The 15,318-nt window shown below is 33.3% G+C and overlaps 2 protein-coding genes across 2 annotated transcripts; one reads left to right on the plus strand and one right to left on the minus strand.

The window, feature by feature from the left end:
- Nucleotides 1–180: 180 nt before the first annotated feature.
- On the minus strand, nt 181–2,792 carry PAS2 (Protein-tyrosine phosphatase-like, PTPLA). Its single transcript, XM_089613805.1, has 9 exons — nt 2,605–2,792; nt 2,389–2,500; nt 2,241–2,259; nt 1,983–2,071; nt 1,844–1,897; nt 1,090–1,160; nt 911–992; nt 529–625; nt 181–426 (listed from the first exon to the last, which is right to left on the minus strand). Exons 1-9 carry the CDS (start codon nt 2,673–2,675, stop codon nt 356–358), a joined length of 666 nt encoding a protein of 221 aa, XP_089469931.1. The 5' UTR covers nt 2,676–2,792; the 3' UTR covers nt 181–355.
- A 7,583-nt stretch (nt 2,793–10,375) lies between these two features.
- On the plus strand, nt 10,376–15,191 carry LOC149399375 (O-fucosyltransferase family protein). The gene is made up of 10 exons (XM_089611565.1): nt 10,376–10,681; nt 11,629–11,691; nt 11,785–11,866; nt 11,956–12,026; nt 12,122–12,210; nt 12,319–12,522; nt 12,976–13,252; nt 13,754–13,981; nt 14,360–14,557; nt 14,642–15,191. The coding sequence occupies exons 1-10, from the start codon at nt 10,589–10,591 to the stop codon at nt 14,858–14,860; spliced, it is 1,524 nt and encodes a 507-aa protein (XP_089467691.1). The 5' UTR covers nt 10,376–10,588; the 3' UTR covers nt 14,861–15,191.
- Nucleotides 15,192–15,318: the final 127 nt, after the last annotated feature.

A 15,318-nucleotide genomic window follows, 5' to 3' on the forward strand; every position in this document is an offset into this window, starting at 1 on the left:
GTCAGAATTTCAAAAATAGGTAGTTGAGAGACTTGAGACTCGAGAGTACTCTAATTCTAATATAAAAAAAAAAAAAAAAAAATTCATATGGTCAGACTGTAGCTCCACCATTTTGTGGTTGCTGCAACAAACATGTGCAATAAATTGCAAAGCTAAATCTGTAGTTTTCTTGGGTACGTATACCAAATAAATAACTAATTAGAAATTAAATGCTTGAGTTCCATTCCATCTTAGGGATAGTATGTTCTGGCCAACCACTGAGACAACAAACATTTATCACACCGAAAAAACAATAATTAAGAAAAAAGAAATAAATATAAATAAACACCTTAAATTTTGATGCGTTTTTATTAAATTATTCTCTCTTGGCCTTTGAGAGAGCCTTTTTTCTCTGCCCAAGCATATAACTGTACATGTGAGGACTGCCTGCAATAAATAGATACATGCATACCAAGGCAATTGAATCATAAAAATTAAGACAATTAAACATAACTAATTAGATAAAAGTTAGTTCAGTTTTATTGATACCTGGGACATAGAATCCCAAAACAAGAATCGCGGCATAGAAATAATCGAACGAGAAGTTCCATTTGTTGGGCATCCTCAAACAGTACATCTCCGATTTCTGCAACAAAAATAAGAGACATGAATTTGACAAGAACCTTTGATATTTTTTTTTTTTGTAAAACAAAAGGAATTACAAGATAGACAAGAATTCAAGAGCCCAGAACTCTCCTAAAAAAGCCTAAGCCTCCCTCCAATCTACTTTTTCACCCAAATGATTATCTCTAACTTCTATTTATAGTCTACCGTATACTTAATTACTCTAAAATCACCCCCTATCTTAACTATCAATTTATTAACAAAACGTAGTAAAAACCTTTTAATATAAAATTAACAAGTTCATTACTTTGATATAAGGGAGGGCGAGATAGATTAGGCCGACTTCGCTGGTGATGCCCGATGGATACAGCAACATAAACGTGCTATACCTGCAATTATTATCATAAACTTGTTCACGAAAAACAACCACTTCATTTCATCCAAAAACTTCAAGAGCCAAAATGCACGGATTATAAACTGTCAAACCTAAGCCACAACAGCCATGAAGGTGTGAACCCAAGTGCCTCTTTCACACCAAAGAACGAATATCGTATAATCTGCAAGTTGTTGCAACGATATGCGAAATATAAGTAACTAGATATAAATTTTTGCAACCATAAGTTTTTTAATATAAGAGAATAATAGGTAAATAAGGGGTTAGTTTAGCCTGTAAATAAGAGGGAATAGTAGAGAAGAGGAGCATGAAAATTGTATGAGAGATTAGTGGTAGAGATTCATCACTGCAGTTCCGTTCTTTTACATTCCGTTCATAAAAATATATTACTGCGAATCACTGACCTCCCTTGTCTATTCGGTGGTAACTTAAAAACTTGAAATAGTACAGCAAGTTTAATTCTAAATGTACCACAAAGTTGATAGCTGAATGCGAATCAAAATTTTACAAGTAAAATAATGCTTAAAGGTTGACATACTTCTTTTCTTTTTCTCAGTCAGCCAATAAAAAAAATATAGATCATTCTAAGAGCTTAGATGATTTAAAATGATCATCATAGATTGATTCATAGTCCTTGTTATGACCAACTAAACCCTAAAGAAAACTGTCTGAATTTGACTTAAAACAACATTTTCAGGCAATCACTTATAAACAACGAAGAGGATCGCATTCTGTCATAGAGTAACGCAATATATAAAGATCAATGATAAACACAGCTATTTGGATGTAGACTAAAATGGAATCGAAAGCGACACTGAGTGCACGTTGAGAAAAAAAAAAACTTGCCTCTGTAATGGACCAACTAATGACCAATGAGCTCACGAGCACATGATTCCGAATCTGCAAATGAATGAACGAATGAATCTCAAGCTTAGATCTTTTACATGGTACATAGAAAAAGATAAATAAAAATATGATTTCTAACCTCAGGAAAACTCCACAAGATTCCCCAAGTCACATACAATCTCGAACCGATCTGCGGAAGTGTTGCCGTGATCGGAGACCTCACAAGACCTTTTTTATCAATTGATCATTTTTATAAATATTATAACAAAGTTAAAATAAAGTGAATCGATAAAGTAGCAACAATAATCAATCACTCAACCAATATCACCGACCAAAAAAGAGAGGAAAAAAACAATGTAAAAGAAAAAAAAAAAAAAAGGGAATCAGCACAACTGACCCACAAGCCCGTGAAGAATCTGCAACAAACACAATGCAACAAAATCGAATCAAGACCGAACATTTCAATATCTACAAACAAGTATAACGAATCTAAGATTCGTTTGAAAGATCAAATCTCGATGAAACAGAGAGATTCCGTAACGAACCTCCAAAATGGCGGCGGATTGGGCGAGTTGCAGAGGTCGTTCGACGGCGTCGTATACGCGTTCGTGTCCGTGCTCTCTCAGCGTCTTCACGCTCAGATACAACACTTGTAACCTTCGATTTAACAAAAGAAAAAGAAAAATCGCCATTGACGAACACTGAAAATTCAAGGGTTTCGAAGGTATCAGAGAACATCACGAAGAGAGAGTTCGTCTTACCATCCCGCGAAGACGGTCCAGTTGTAGAGAGTGAGATACACTCGCCTGAGGAGCGACGATATACCCGCCATTGAGGAACCAGAGCAGATCAGAGCTTCTCTCCTTCGAAATCGAAATGGGAATTGGAATGAATGTGGTTGTGTTCTGTGTCGTGTGTTGTTAATTTGTTTAATGACAAGTTTTGGCAAAAATGAAATAAATATAAAAGACTTAGGTGAGAAGCTCAACTTCCACAACTACTATCCGTTTATTTCACTTATAGTGCTTGTACTTGTATTTAATTTTGTGTTTGTTTTTAAGTTTTTAGGTGTTGAAATTAATTCCTTCCCGGCCTACAAAAAAAAAAAAAAAAAAAAATTAATTCCTTCCCATTTTTTTTTTTGGGTGTATTTAAAATCCTCGTGCTGATTTTTTGTTAAATCCTTTAAAATACCAGGATGGGCACGAGTATATCATAGTCAATATTTAAATGCTAATGGTTTGTCGCGTATAGAAAATTTATAGGAAAATATCAACAATATCCATGTATTTAATCGAAATACAAATCAAAAATATCAGATTTCAAAAATAAAAACCTCTCCTTAAACAAAAATCTTTAAATTTTTATATAGAAATATTTTGATTTAATTTTTTATATATAAAAAATATAATAATAAAGAGTTATTTCATTAAAGACATTATGGGAAGTTTAATTTTTTTTTTTTTAAATAAACGAAAAAGGTGATATTTGAGATATTATATATTTTTAAGAGAGGTATGTGTCATTTATATTAAATTTAAGAGAGAAATATATGATATTTCTAAAATCTGAGGGATGAATCTCGAATTTCAATTAAACTCATGAGATAATGTTGATATTTTCTCAAAATTTATTGTATATCATATTAAAAATTATAGAGAATTAAAAAAACAGAGATAAATCAATTTTGCCAACGGAAATATTAGGGGCTAATGGAAATGCTATAAAATTATAACTTAATAATGGCAAAAGGATGTCAAAATATCGTCGAAAAATGACAATTCATTGAATCTTCAGCGAAAACGACAATGAAACAAACTTATCCACCTTTGTCTTCCGGTATTTACAAAATATTATTGATCGATGTACCTTGTTATGTTGATTGTTACCTTTCTAAAAAAAAATTATGATCATGCCAATGTTTTCAAAACTTATGTTACTTATATTGGAGAATTTGTCACGAGTGTAATTTACATACTAATAAAGTTTTGACTTGATTACGTTTAAGCTACAGCCTACAGTTACAAACTAGTGAATTGTGTTTCATCCATGACCCATATCTTAGGTTACATTACATTTACATACGTACTCCAACTTATCACTTGAGTTACAATAATATGTGCATGATCTTGCATTTCAGTTATAGATCACAATTAATTATAACAACGTAACTAGAGTAAACTAAGCATGATATATTTTATTTAAAGTAAGATTTATACATTAACATTCTGAATACATTTATATTTCTTTGAGTTTAGTAGTTTTGTAAATAGTAGTTGTTAGCAATATATTATAGTGATATTGACGTAAATAAAAGACAAATTGCATGCATGGAAAAGTACACGTAAAATAAATTATAAGAAACCCGGTTACACCTTTTGAACTAAGAACCGGAAAACAAAAAATAGATCGGAAAAGTCGAGGCCCGTTGGACAGTTTCCTTGAAGCTTTTTATCGCTCTCCCACAGGTGCTGGAATTCGTGAGCGAAAGCCTCCCAGGATACAACGACTTCAGAGGCAAGTTGAGCACCAACCACTTGACTCTCTCGGCGAACTAGAACCTGCGAGAAAACTATCACCAAGACAAAGAATATTTTCTGGGAACGAGAGAGAATCGGGAACAGTGGGGAATATATGGAATTTTCGAGTAGAGCTTAATGAGAGCTTAGGACCTCTTATATAGGCCAAGGCAAGCGAATTTGAACCAGCCAGAAAAACGCCCAACCTTAAAGGAGTTTAATGCTCCTAATGAGGCCATTAACGCACAGTTACAAGCCAACGTTAATCCTCCAACGTTCGCTCCTAATGAGGCCATTAACGCACGACGTTAATCCTCCAACAGCCTTCATGGCGCATTGATACACGGCTTCATGTTTAATTCCCAACCATAACGCGCATCATGAGGAATTAAATCATTAGGAAGTGAAATTTGTAGTAAAAAGAAAGCCCGAGACAATTCCCGAAACCCGAAACCCGAAACCGAGCCCGGCTCGGCGGCGGCGCGCGTGTGTGTGCGCGCGCGAGGGGTTAAGAGATAACCCACCCACACTCTCCTCTCTTGCACTTGCTTGAACACTAAAGAGAGAGGATAGTATATAAACAATACCACAACACACATCTCCAACCAATGTGGGACTCTTGGTTTCACTTCCACAACACAACAACAATTATGTTTCTTTAGCCTACTTTGAGCATCAATTTCTCATTCATCTTAGGTACGATTTTGGCAAACAAATATTCGATTTTATAGCCCTCGTTACGAGGAATCCGTATCACTTGGAATTATTCAATTCCGATGAGTGGAACCCACTCAACTTGTTGCCACAAATCAGTCATCCACATGATAATAAATAAAATTTATTAACCACATTCCAACAGTAGTTACTTATAATTGGCCATCAAACATTAAACATGTTTTTTATAAATTTTTTTGGGATATAAGTTCAATTCTCAATTTATGCTAAAGTTAATAATTACAGTTTTTACAAATTAAATAAATGTCTATCCTCCTTCATTTCTATTAAAAATGGACGACTCGTGATCTAAATTAATATTTTAATAAATTTGGTACCAATGTAAATATTTCGACGAAAGCGATTACTTTTAGTTTTACACCGTCGAAGATCTCCTGCCATACCTTAAAGAATATTGGTTGGTTTATTTATAAACAAAAATGTGGTTTGTGTCTTTCTTTGTTGGTTTATTCCTTTTAACAAAAGCTATGTGTAATTGTTTATGGACTTGACTCAGATCCTAGTTATTGCATGTGTTAAACAGGTTTCTTTTCCTAACCCTTTTTGTTGGTTGAAATGGAAACGGGTTGTTGGTTTATATGTTCGTGAAGTTCTTTTTTTTTTTTACCATTTTGGTTTGTTGAAATTGAATTGTTTATTTGCACATGTGCAACAATGATTAATATGTTTGTTTGCTACGAGGGATTCAACAGTTTATTGGCAAATAAATCGAGCTATTATTTGGAAATAAACATTATATATTAACATGTTAGTTATTAAGAATGTAAACTCTTCTATTCAAAAGGTCAGCGTGATTGAATTGTTTAAACTGTTTATTTAAAATTAAGTCATTTATATTGGGTTATATTTTATAAATTTTGTTATGGAATCATTTTCTTTATAGCGTGGACCTTGATCCGAAGAGAATCCAACACTCGGGCCTTCTAAAAGAAGTAATGTGTTTTTAATCTTAACAAGATACTACATTTGTGAACACAAATATTTTTACATATATATAAAAAAATTATAATGTTAAATTTTTCATGGGTTTTAATAAATTATTGACCCATAATTTTTTTTAGGAGATTTGTACTTACAAGATGACTTTTTGTTAAGGCGTGTCTTCGCTGTGGTTCACAATCTCATTCCAGCGCAATAATAGGCAAAGCTAAATTATAGCTCAAGTAATCCATTTCAAACCCAACATTTTTTTAATATCGACAAGTAAGCAAGGAAAAGGGAAAACATTGGTTGTCACTTTCCCCTCAAACTAGGGTAATTTTATTTTTATCACCTTTCCTATTAAATAATTCAAAATAGCCATTTCAAACTACTAGCTAAATCAATTTAGTCTCTTATTAAATTATCAACTAAAAACAATATCAATTTATAGGTTGTGGTTATATGGTATAGTCATGTTTATAATATTGTGATTTAAAAGTTTCATGATTCGTCGATTACAAATATTTAAATAATAAAACAAGTTTGCTTATCTAAACAATTTCCATATCAATTCTTTAAACAAAAGACCTCATATTTCCATATCATTTATTCAAACATTTTTTTTTCCATTTTCCATTGAAAAAATTAATATTACCTCCCCATAAAATCTGGAAATTTCATCTACCCCCAAAAATAGGCTGTCCATGCTCTCATATCGTTTATATCTCTTTTCGTATCTATTTCACTTGCAACAGCTCCATAATACTTCAAAATTCATGTTTTTTCGTGCTTTTGTATGATTTTCAGCTGAGTATTACATTTTTAAAAAAGACAGTGAATATTGTTGCATCGTATGTCGTATTTTCTCTTCATATTTCATTGTGTTTATGGAAGAAATTAAAAAGTTAATTCTCTATGTATTCATCCTTCTTGTCATAAAACATCGTCTTTTGATTTTTTTTTTTTTCCCCAGAAAACTGAAGGTCTTGATCATATATTGGATGTTTGTCAGTATTTTTAACCAAATACAATATGATAAGTAAATTCAATGTTTTCTTTCATAATAGTCCACACTCATGAGAAATCATATGCAAAAAGAAATATTTTTAATTTTTTTATTTATTATTATTTTTAAGTATTTAAAGTTTAAACTAAACTCCCATACTCTTCTAGTTTGAAAATAGATTTTAAATGTGATTATAAGATTATTGACATTAAAAAAGACAAAATGAGAGAGATGAATAAAACTTGGAGTACAAATGGAGGTAAGAGTGAGATGTTATATGTTATATTTTTTTAAAGTAATATGTTAGTTTAAGTTAATGGTGTTTTTGTCCAACCAAAATTAAATTTAGATATTGTAAAAATATAAGGTTTGTCTTTTGATTTTGATGTGTTACCAAGTCTACTTCATAACATTTCTCCAGAAAATGAGAAAATCATAAAAAGTCTCTCCATAAAATTTAGATGTATTATCTGTAAATAAAAACTACCTTTTAAAAAAATAAATGATGGTGTCAATCAAAGAAGTAGGTAAAAGTATATAATGCAACTATCTAATTATACGATTTAGTTATGGAGAACGTACTTTTATTATGCCCATTAGTTACTATTACTTTTATGAAAGGTTCAAAGTGTCACATGCTCTAGAAAGATCAGTGGTTCGATTTCAGAGACCAAAAAAAAAAAAAATCCCATTTCCTTTTAAAAGTTCATATTAGCCCCTATTGTTAATTTGATCGGCCGGTTAAATATTTAGTGCACCCTAATATATATCTTATGATAGATAAAAAAAAAAAAGAAAAAGAAAGAATTCCGTGACGCGAAGTACATGTTTAAACTTTAAAGTTTCTGATTCCAATTACAAATGAGAAGTATAATACACATGTCTATCCTTTACAAGATAATTTAAAAGATATCTTTGTCACGACTCACAATTTGGCAATATATTAATTAAATTAAACACACTTGGATATTAGCTCTATAAATTAGAGCAAACAAAACCAACTTAAATTAATTGTAATAAATATGGTGCTCTCTTAAATGTAAGTTATAGGTGATGCCCTAAATGGCATAGTTTGATACTCAACGTTCAATTCTCAAACCAAAAAGCAAATAACTTTGCCGTTTGTGCAATACAAGTAGATTCTTTTGATAATCATCCTTTCACTTTAATTAGTGAGATAATTAATCACGAATATGATCTTTTTGTCCGTCACCGTTGGAGGAAAAGTTTAATCCTTTCGTGTCTCGTTTTTTCCACGCTAACTTTATTAAATGACTAAAGATGAATTCTTTCTTTTCCTAAATATCAACAACGGCTTAAATTCTCTTAGCTAGTTTCCATTTTAAATGCATTATTGGCAAACTTCAGATCATGACCTAATTATATTCACTAGGCTACAAAAATTATACATCACATCATTGTGCACTTCACATAAAAATGTAATTATGGATGTGAGATATTCCTAGAACACATTACACCGACAAGGAAATGAAATATTGCTTGATTATACCAAACCCTAATTCCAACTATTTGATTCAATGAACAAAGAGAAAAACAATATATGTGGTCACAAACAAAACCCAAGCTGTACGTCTCTCTTGTGTACACTCATAATAATCTTAATTAATCACTAATTGTTCCCTTTATCACATGATTTAGGGGTAGTGGTACAATTAAATTCATAGTTTTATTTTGGAAGGGAATACAATAGAGAGAAATCTTAATGCATATATATCCAGCTCAGGAAAGTTGGACTGAATTTAAGTTCAACAGCAGACAAATAGTGGAGCCCTTTGATAATATCTAAAGTTCTCAACCACCAATCTTTGATCTCTCATTCTCAAAAGACTAAACTAAATCCCATGTATTTCGCAAATGTCAAACTACATAGAGATTTTTTTTTTGGGTGGGATCAGAAGATGTATCATAGTAGTACGGACGTAGTTATTATTAAGATTTTTGTCAGAAGTGAATACCATTTTATATGTAATAGTTTGATTTTATCTATGATTTCATATAAATATCAGTCAAATGTGTTTATTCTCTCCGTTTTCTCTAGTTTGTCACATGTACAAATTCAATATCTAATTTTAATAAAACTGAAGAAGTTAATTTTTTTTTAAAATAAAAAACTGTTCTCCTCTCCTCTCCTCTCCAAGGCTCAAATCAACAAGAAACAGAAAGATTTATGTCAAAATTGCATTTTTCCAAGAGACGAACTTACCCCTATGTAATTTTTCTGTCTCTCTATTTTTGTATTTTATTTTCATTAATTGTATTTTATTTTTGTCGGAAATCAGAACAAAACAGAACTAAAATTCGGTCATATCCTAGTTGAAAAAAGTATAGTAATTTTGTTCGGATATTGTTTACGTAACTAACTGGAACAGAGTGCGTTGTTTCGATTTGGCCGAAATTTTGATACAATTCGGAGTAGAACATTTAAGATCGTTTGGAACCAAAATATTTAGTTAGGCAGGAACTAAAATTGCCGAAATTCCTTTTGTCCAAATCTACCCTGTCCATCAAAAAATTATGAAAAACACAATTTTGATCCATAATTTCTGTTTTCTCTACGAATATATATATATTTTTTTTAAAAACCAATTTATAATCGTCTCCGACTAAAATTGCAATACACCATAAATAAAAAAGGAAAATACAATCCGGCCAAGAACTAAATAAAATATAAAAAGAAAAAAAAAGAAGAGAAATAGAGAAGAGAAGGTACTATAGTGTCGGTGTGTATCCGAATGGCAATAGTGGATCCAATAAAGCTTAAGGCAAGAGAGAACTCAACAACACACACCGATAGAAAATATATAAATATAATATAAAAAAAACCTCTCAACGGTCCAATCTCCCAAACCTATGCTATTCTTATCATTATCATCACGAGTGAAAAAGTTTTTCACAAACTCACTTGACTCTTGCGTTTGGTGTCGCTGTTGAGAGAGTTGAAGCGTGAGAGAGACACAACAAAACTCACAAAAGTACAAAATAAAAATAAAAACTAAAGGATAAATATTTATTTATTAAAAAAATAAAGAATAAATACACTGTTTTATTTATTTACTACATTACATTATATAAGATTTACAGCTTACAAGAGAGCACGAATCACGAGCTTATAAGATCTTTTAGAATTAATGTAAATCCTTTATTTTGATTAACATTATGTGTGTGTATTAGACTCTCCTGAAAAGGACACGATATTCCATAATAATAATAAGAAAGTAACCAGGTGTCAATTTCTTAGGCTTTGGCCTTTACTCTCTTTTTTTTTTTAATTTCTTTTATTTATTTTCTTTTGCTTCTCTTTCATTCATTCACCACTATTAATAATGGTTGTCTCTCTTCATTGCTAGCTGGTTTCTTTATTTCTTTCTTCCTTTCTTTCTTTCTTTCCCATTCTTTTTTCTGTCTTCTTTCTTCATTCTTTCCCATTCCATTTTTCGTCTTATTCTTTCCGGGTCTTCAAGATTTTGCTCTCTCTCCAAGCAAAACCAATTTCTCAGTTTGTTCGGATCTTTTGATTCTGAGCTGTGCTGAGCTGAGCGAAGCATGAGATTTCAGTATCAGAATCACCAGAAAGCTCTTCTTGGGCTTTTGGTGCTTCTGCTCTTCTCTTCGCTGAGTCGTGCTTCAACTTCCTCGGTATGTCTCTTTTTTTTGTGTGCAAATTTGAAGTGGTACTTTTGTTTATTCAATAGTTATGTGTTTCTTCTGAAGAATATTTAATAAGGAAGTGCGATTTCTGCGAATGTAAACTACAGTTGGTTTCATGTGATGAACTGAAAATAAAATCAATTCAGCTTCTTTATGTCCATTATGCCCGAAGTCTGTATTTAATTTATTACCTTTTTCCGAAACGGGTATTCGTATTTTTCTTTCTATATTTATTATCAGTCATGTAACTCCTATTTTTATATGGAATGGTTTTGGGGGTTTCAGTTTTTTGGTTCTGAAATGCGGTTTCTGGTTTTAGTTGTTTTGGATTTAGTTTAGGAATGTGAGATTTGGTTCTGATTGGACTGGTATTTGTCTCGATTAGGAATTAATCTAACTTTTTTTTATTCCTAATTAAAATACTAAAAACCATGCCGACAGTTTTTAAATGGTATTTTTTCAGTTCATTTAGGGATATCACAGTGTTGATATTCAAGAGGTCATGTAGAGATTGGCCTATTTTGAGGCTCGTTGATATATAGAATTGCTTATATATAATTGAGATAATTGGTCAGAAGAAGCTCTAGTTCACCATTAAACTAATAATAAATAATTATATTTCTTCAATGAGCAAAAGCTGTGAAGCTATTTACCTCTTAGGTTTAAGCTAGAGAGACCAAGACAATGAAATCTAACGATTATATTATTACGCGGAATAATAGCTAGAGGTTTCACGCCAAAGACGTGAAGAACTAAGTGATTGCTCGTCTTAAAATGACAAAAAAAAAAAAAAACTTGCGAGTTGGACTACAACGTTCCGAGCGTTATTCGATATTTTCTTGGTAGCTTCACAGACTTGAGTACCGTGTGATGATTTTGAATTTAATTCAGACTTGTGGAATTTAATATAATTTAATTAATGGATTTTTTTTCAGGATTCGAATATTGTGAAGCCGAGGCATTTGAGGCTATTGAAGAGCGCTTTGCAATCCGAAACTGTATGACTCTTTAGTCAAACCGGTGTCAAAGTTGTGAAGAAGACTTTTTATATTGACTAATTTGTTTCTTGTTATATTTTCGTGTCTTTGCAGTCAAAAGAACAGCAATTGGATCTGTGGACACCGTTGGACAATCAAGGATGGAAGCCGTGTGTTGAATCTCCGATCGGCACGAGTGAGTCGAGATTTATGCACCAAAATAAATAAATAAAAATATGAAATAAAGTGCAAGACTAATTGTGGTAAATTTACGTGATTTGGCAGCGTTACCGGAGAAGTCCACGGGATATATTCAGGTTTTTCTCGATGGAGGGTTGAACCAGCAGAGAATGGGGGTCGGTATTCCAGTATTTTCTTTTTTACTTACTTTCGTACTATCATATATCTCAAAACAGTAGTAAAATCATATCGTTTCGGTTTCTGTTATCAGATATGCGACGCGGTCGCCGTTGCCAAGATTCTAAATGCGACTCTGGTGATTCCGTATCTGGAAATGAATTCTGTATGGCGAGACTCGAGGTACGTATTCATTTTCTTATAATTTATTTATGTTCTTGATCAGGTTTCTAGTGTAAGCCGAATCATTAGTGTTTATTTATTTATTTATTTATTATTATTTGGGTACAGCTCATTCATGGACATATTCGACGTGGACCACTTTATGAATGTGTTGAAAGACGACATTTCGATAGTGAGAGAGCTTCCGGAGGACTATGCTTGGAGTACAAGGGAGTACTACGCGGCAGCGATACGGGCAACCAGAATCAAGGCCGCCCCGGTTCACGCCACGGCCAACTGGTACCACGAGAACGTCTTGCCCGTCTTAGAAAGGTCAGTACTTATTATATCCAAGGTTTAAAATTCCAGATGTGAATTTCGACATAAACTATGTGACACCCATTGAAAAAAAAAAAGTTACGGCATTTCCAAGAATTTTAGCAGGATTTCGGCGGAAATTCTGTCGTATACCGAATAGCTACCAGGTTTTCCGATTTCCAGCAGCGTTTCAGCGATTTTTGACGTCGAAATGAAGTTATCTACATTTGGTCACAAAAAAAAAAAAATCGTTCGATCTGAAAAGTTCGCTATTAAAACTTGAAGAAATTTTTTTTTACCGGAGTTTTGTTTACTGGTGGCATTTCAGAGATTTTTCCCGATTTTTAAAGCCTTTGGTTATACATACCCATAAATTGCGGTTCACCTTTTTGCTTCAAGCGAATGTTCTACTTTGAGGCTCATGTAGTCTTGTGTTTTTTTTTTTTTTTTTTTTTGGTGGGGGCTTAGTTACGGGATTGCGGCAATATCTCCGTTCTCGCACCGGTTGACTTTCGACAATTTGCCGATGGACATCCAGCGGCTGAGGTGCAAAGTGAACTTTCACGCTCTGGCGTTCGTTCCGCACGTTCGAGCTTTGGGAGACGCGATTGTGAGCCGTCTGAGATATCCTTCTTACGCGACGAGGAGCGATCTCAGCGCCTCTTACCCTCTTCAAGAGACCACCGATCCCGTCGACCGACGCCGCGCCGGCAAGTTCGTTGTTTTGCACTTGCGCTTCGATAAGGTATATCATCACATTTTTTTTTTAATTTCAGTTTCATTATAAAAAATGCATCAAAGTCGAATAATCTTACTTTGTATTATTTTGCTTGGAAAATTAGTTTATGGATCAAATTATAACCTGCGTAATAGTTCAAGGACTGTTTGTGCTAAAATATAAAAGTTAAACCTTTCTTTTTCATACTCTTAAAGGGTGTTTGGTAACTACTTGAAGAAGAAAGTGGGTTTTAATTGCCACCTACTAAAATAGCCTTAATTCACATCATTATATAGTAACTGTCATAAAACTGATTTTACCAAACACTACATTGTGCTTTCACTATCAGCAACTAATTAAAAATAATTGTTTACCCAATACAAACATGCTCTTGAATGCACCATTTTTTTTTTTAAAGCATAAAAAGATAATTGAAAACAATAAATGAGGTGTCATAATATAAGAATTCAATTGGATCCAAACCCATAATTTCCATGGTTGACTTTGACTTTTGTTGAATGGGCACAGGACATGGCGGCCCACTCGGCGTGCGACTTTGGGGGCGGAAAAGCAGAGAAGCTCGCTCTGGCAAAGTACCGACAAGCGATATGGCAAGGACGGGTTCTGAACTCGCAATTCACGGACGAGGAGCTGAGGAGCCAAGGCCGTTGCCCTCTCACACCCGAAGAGATCGCTCTCATCCTCGCTGCCCTCGGCTTTGATAACACAACCCGACTCTATCTCGCCTCTCACAAGGTCAATTTCGCCATTTCACAATCTCAACCAAAAAAAAAAATATTACTATTTTTTTCAAAACTCGGGTTTCGTTGTCTGATTTTCACGCCGCTAATCCAAACTATATAAATATTAAAAATATTGTCCAAAATAAGTTGAGAGTAATTATTATAGTAAAAAATTAAATTAACCTTAGCCAAATTTTAGTAATTCTTATGATGTTTATGCTTGCAATTGATAACTATATTAAATAAATTAAATTAACTAAAAATAAGCTATCACCTTAAAATCATTTAAAATAGTTGGACCAGAAATTTGAGGTTCAACTGGGCTATATGCCTAGTTTTTTTGTTTTTTATATACTGATTTATTTGAGGCTCGGTTTTGTTCTACTTGTAGGTATACGGAGGAGAAGCGCGGATTTCGACACTGCGAGAACTATTTCCGTTGATGGAGAACAAGAAGAGCCTGGCGTCGTCGGAGGAGCGTTCTCAGATAAAAGGAAAGGCTTCGCTATTGGCGGCGGTCGATTATTATGTCAGCATGCACAGCGATATCTTCATCTCCGCCTCTCCCGGGAACATGCACAACGCCATGGTCGGTCGCCTTTCTTGATTCCCAAGCAACAACGGCTATTCATTATTTGATTCTGATCTTTCCTTTTCTTTCTTCCCAACACAGGTGGGTCATCGGACGTTCAACAACCTGAAGACCATAAGGCCTAACATGGCTTTGATGGGTCAACTGTTCTTGAACAAAAGCATGGACTGGTCTGAGTTTCAACAGGCTGTGATTGAGGGTCACGAGAACAGACAAGGCCAGATCAGATTAAGGAAGCCTAAGCAGTCCATTTACACTTACCCTGCTCCTGATTGCATGTGTTTAGAAGAGGATGCTTGAATAAATATATTATTACATATGAGATTAAATTATTTTTCTTTGTTGGTTGGTACTGTCTGATAAATAAGGAACAAATACCATTCCCATTCCCATTCCTCTCTCTTATTCTTTTGTTAGAGCTGTTATAGACAGAGACAGATTGTTCTTCTAGAGATACGTATATGGTTTTTTTTTTTTTTTTGCTGTTATTATTACTAGGAAAAGCTCTGTTTGTTTTTATTTGTCATGTAATTGTTTGTTATACGTTACTTGAACAGGAAAGACTTGTGATGATCAATCATAATGTATAAGATAAAACACTGCACATTCACGGATGTGTTTTTGGTCCCTATTTTTCCCTTCTCGCTCTTCTTGTTTATGTTCCTTCGGGAAGATATTTTGTACTTTTATGTTATTTATTGTCGTTGCCATTCAGTGATGGACACGTATCGTTTTTGTGGTTGAAACTTGAAATCAAT

The sequence above is a fragment of the Urtica dioica genome, chromosome 4, assembly GCF_054948205.1.
Source record: "Urtica dioica subsp. dioica isolate 48M chromosome 4, U.dioica_male_clone48M_v1_H2, whole genome shotgun sequence".
NCBI lineage: Eukaryota > Viridiplantae > Streptophyta > Magnoliopsida > Rosales > Urticaceae > Urtica > Urtica dioica.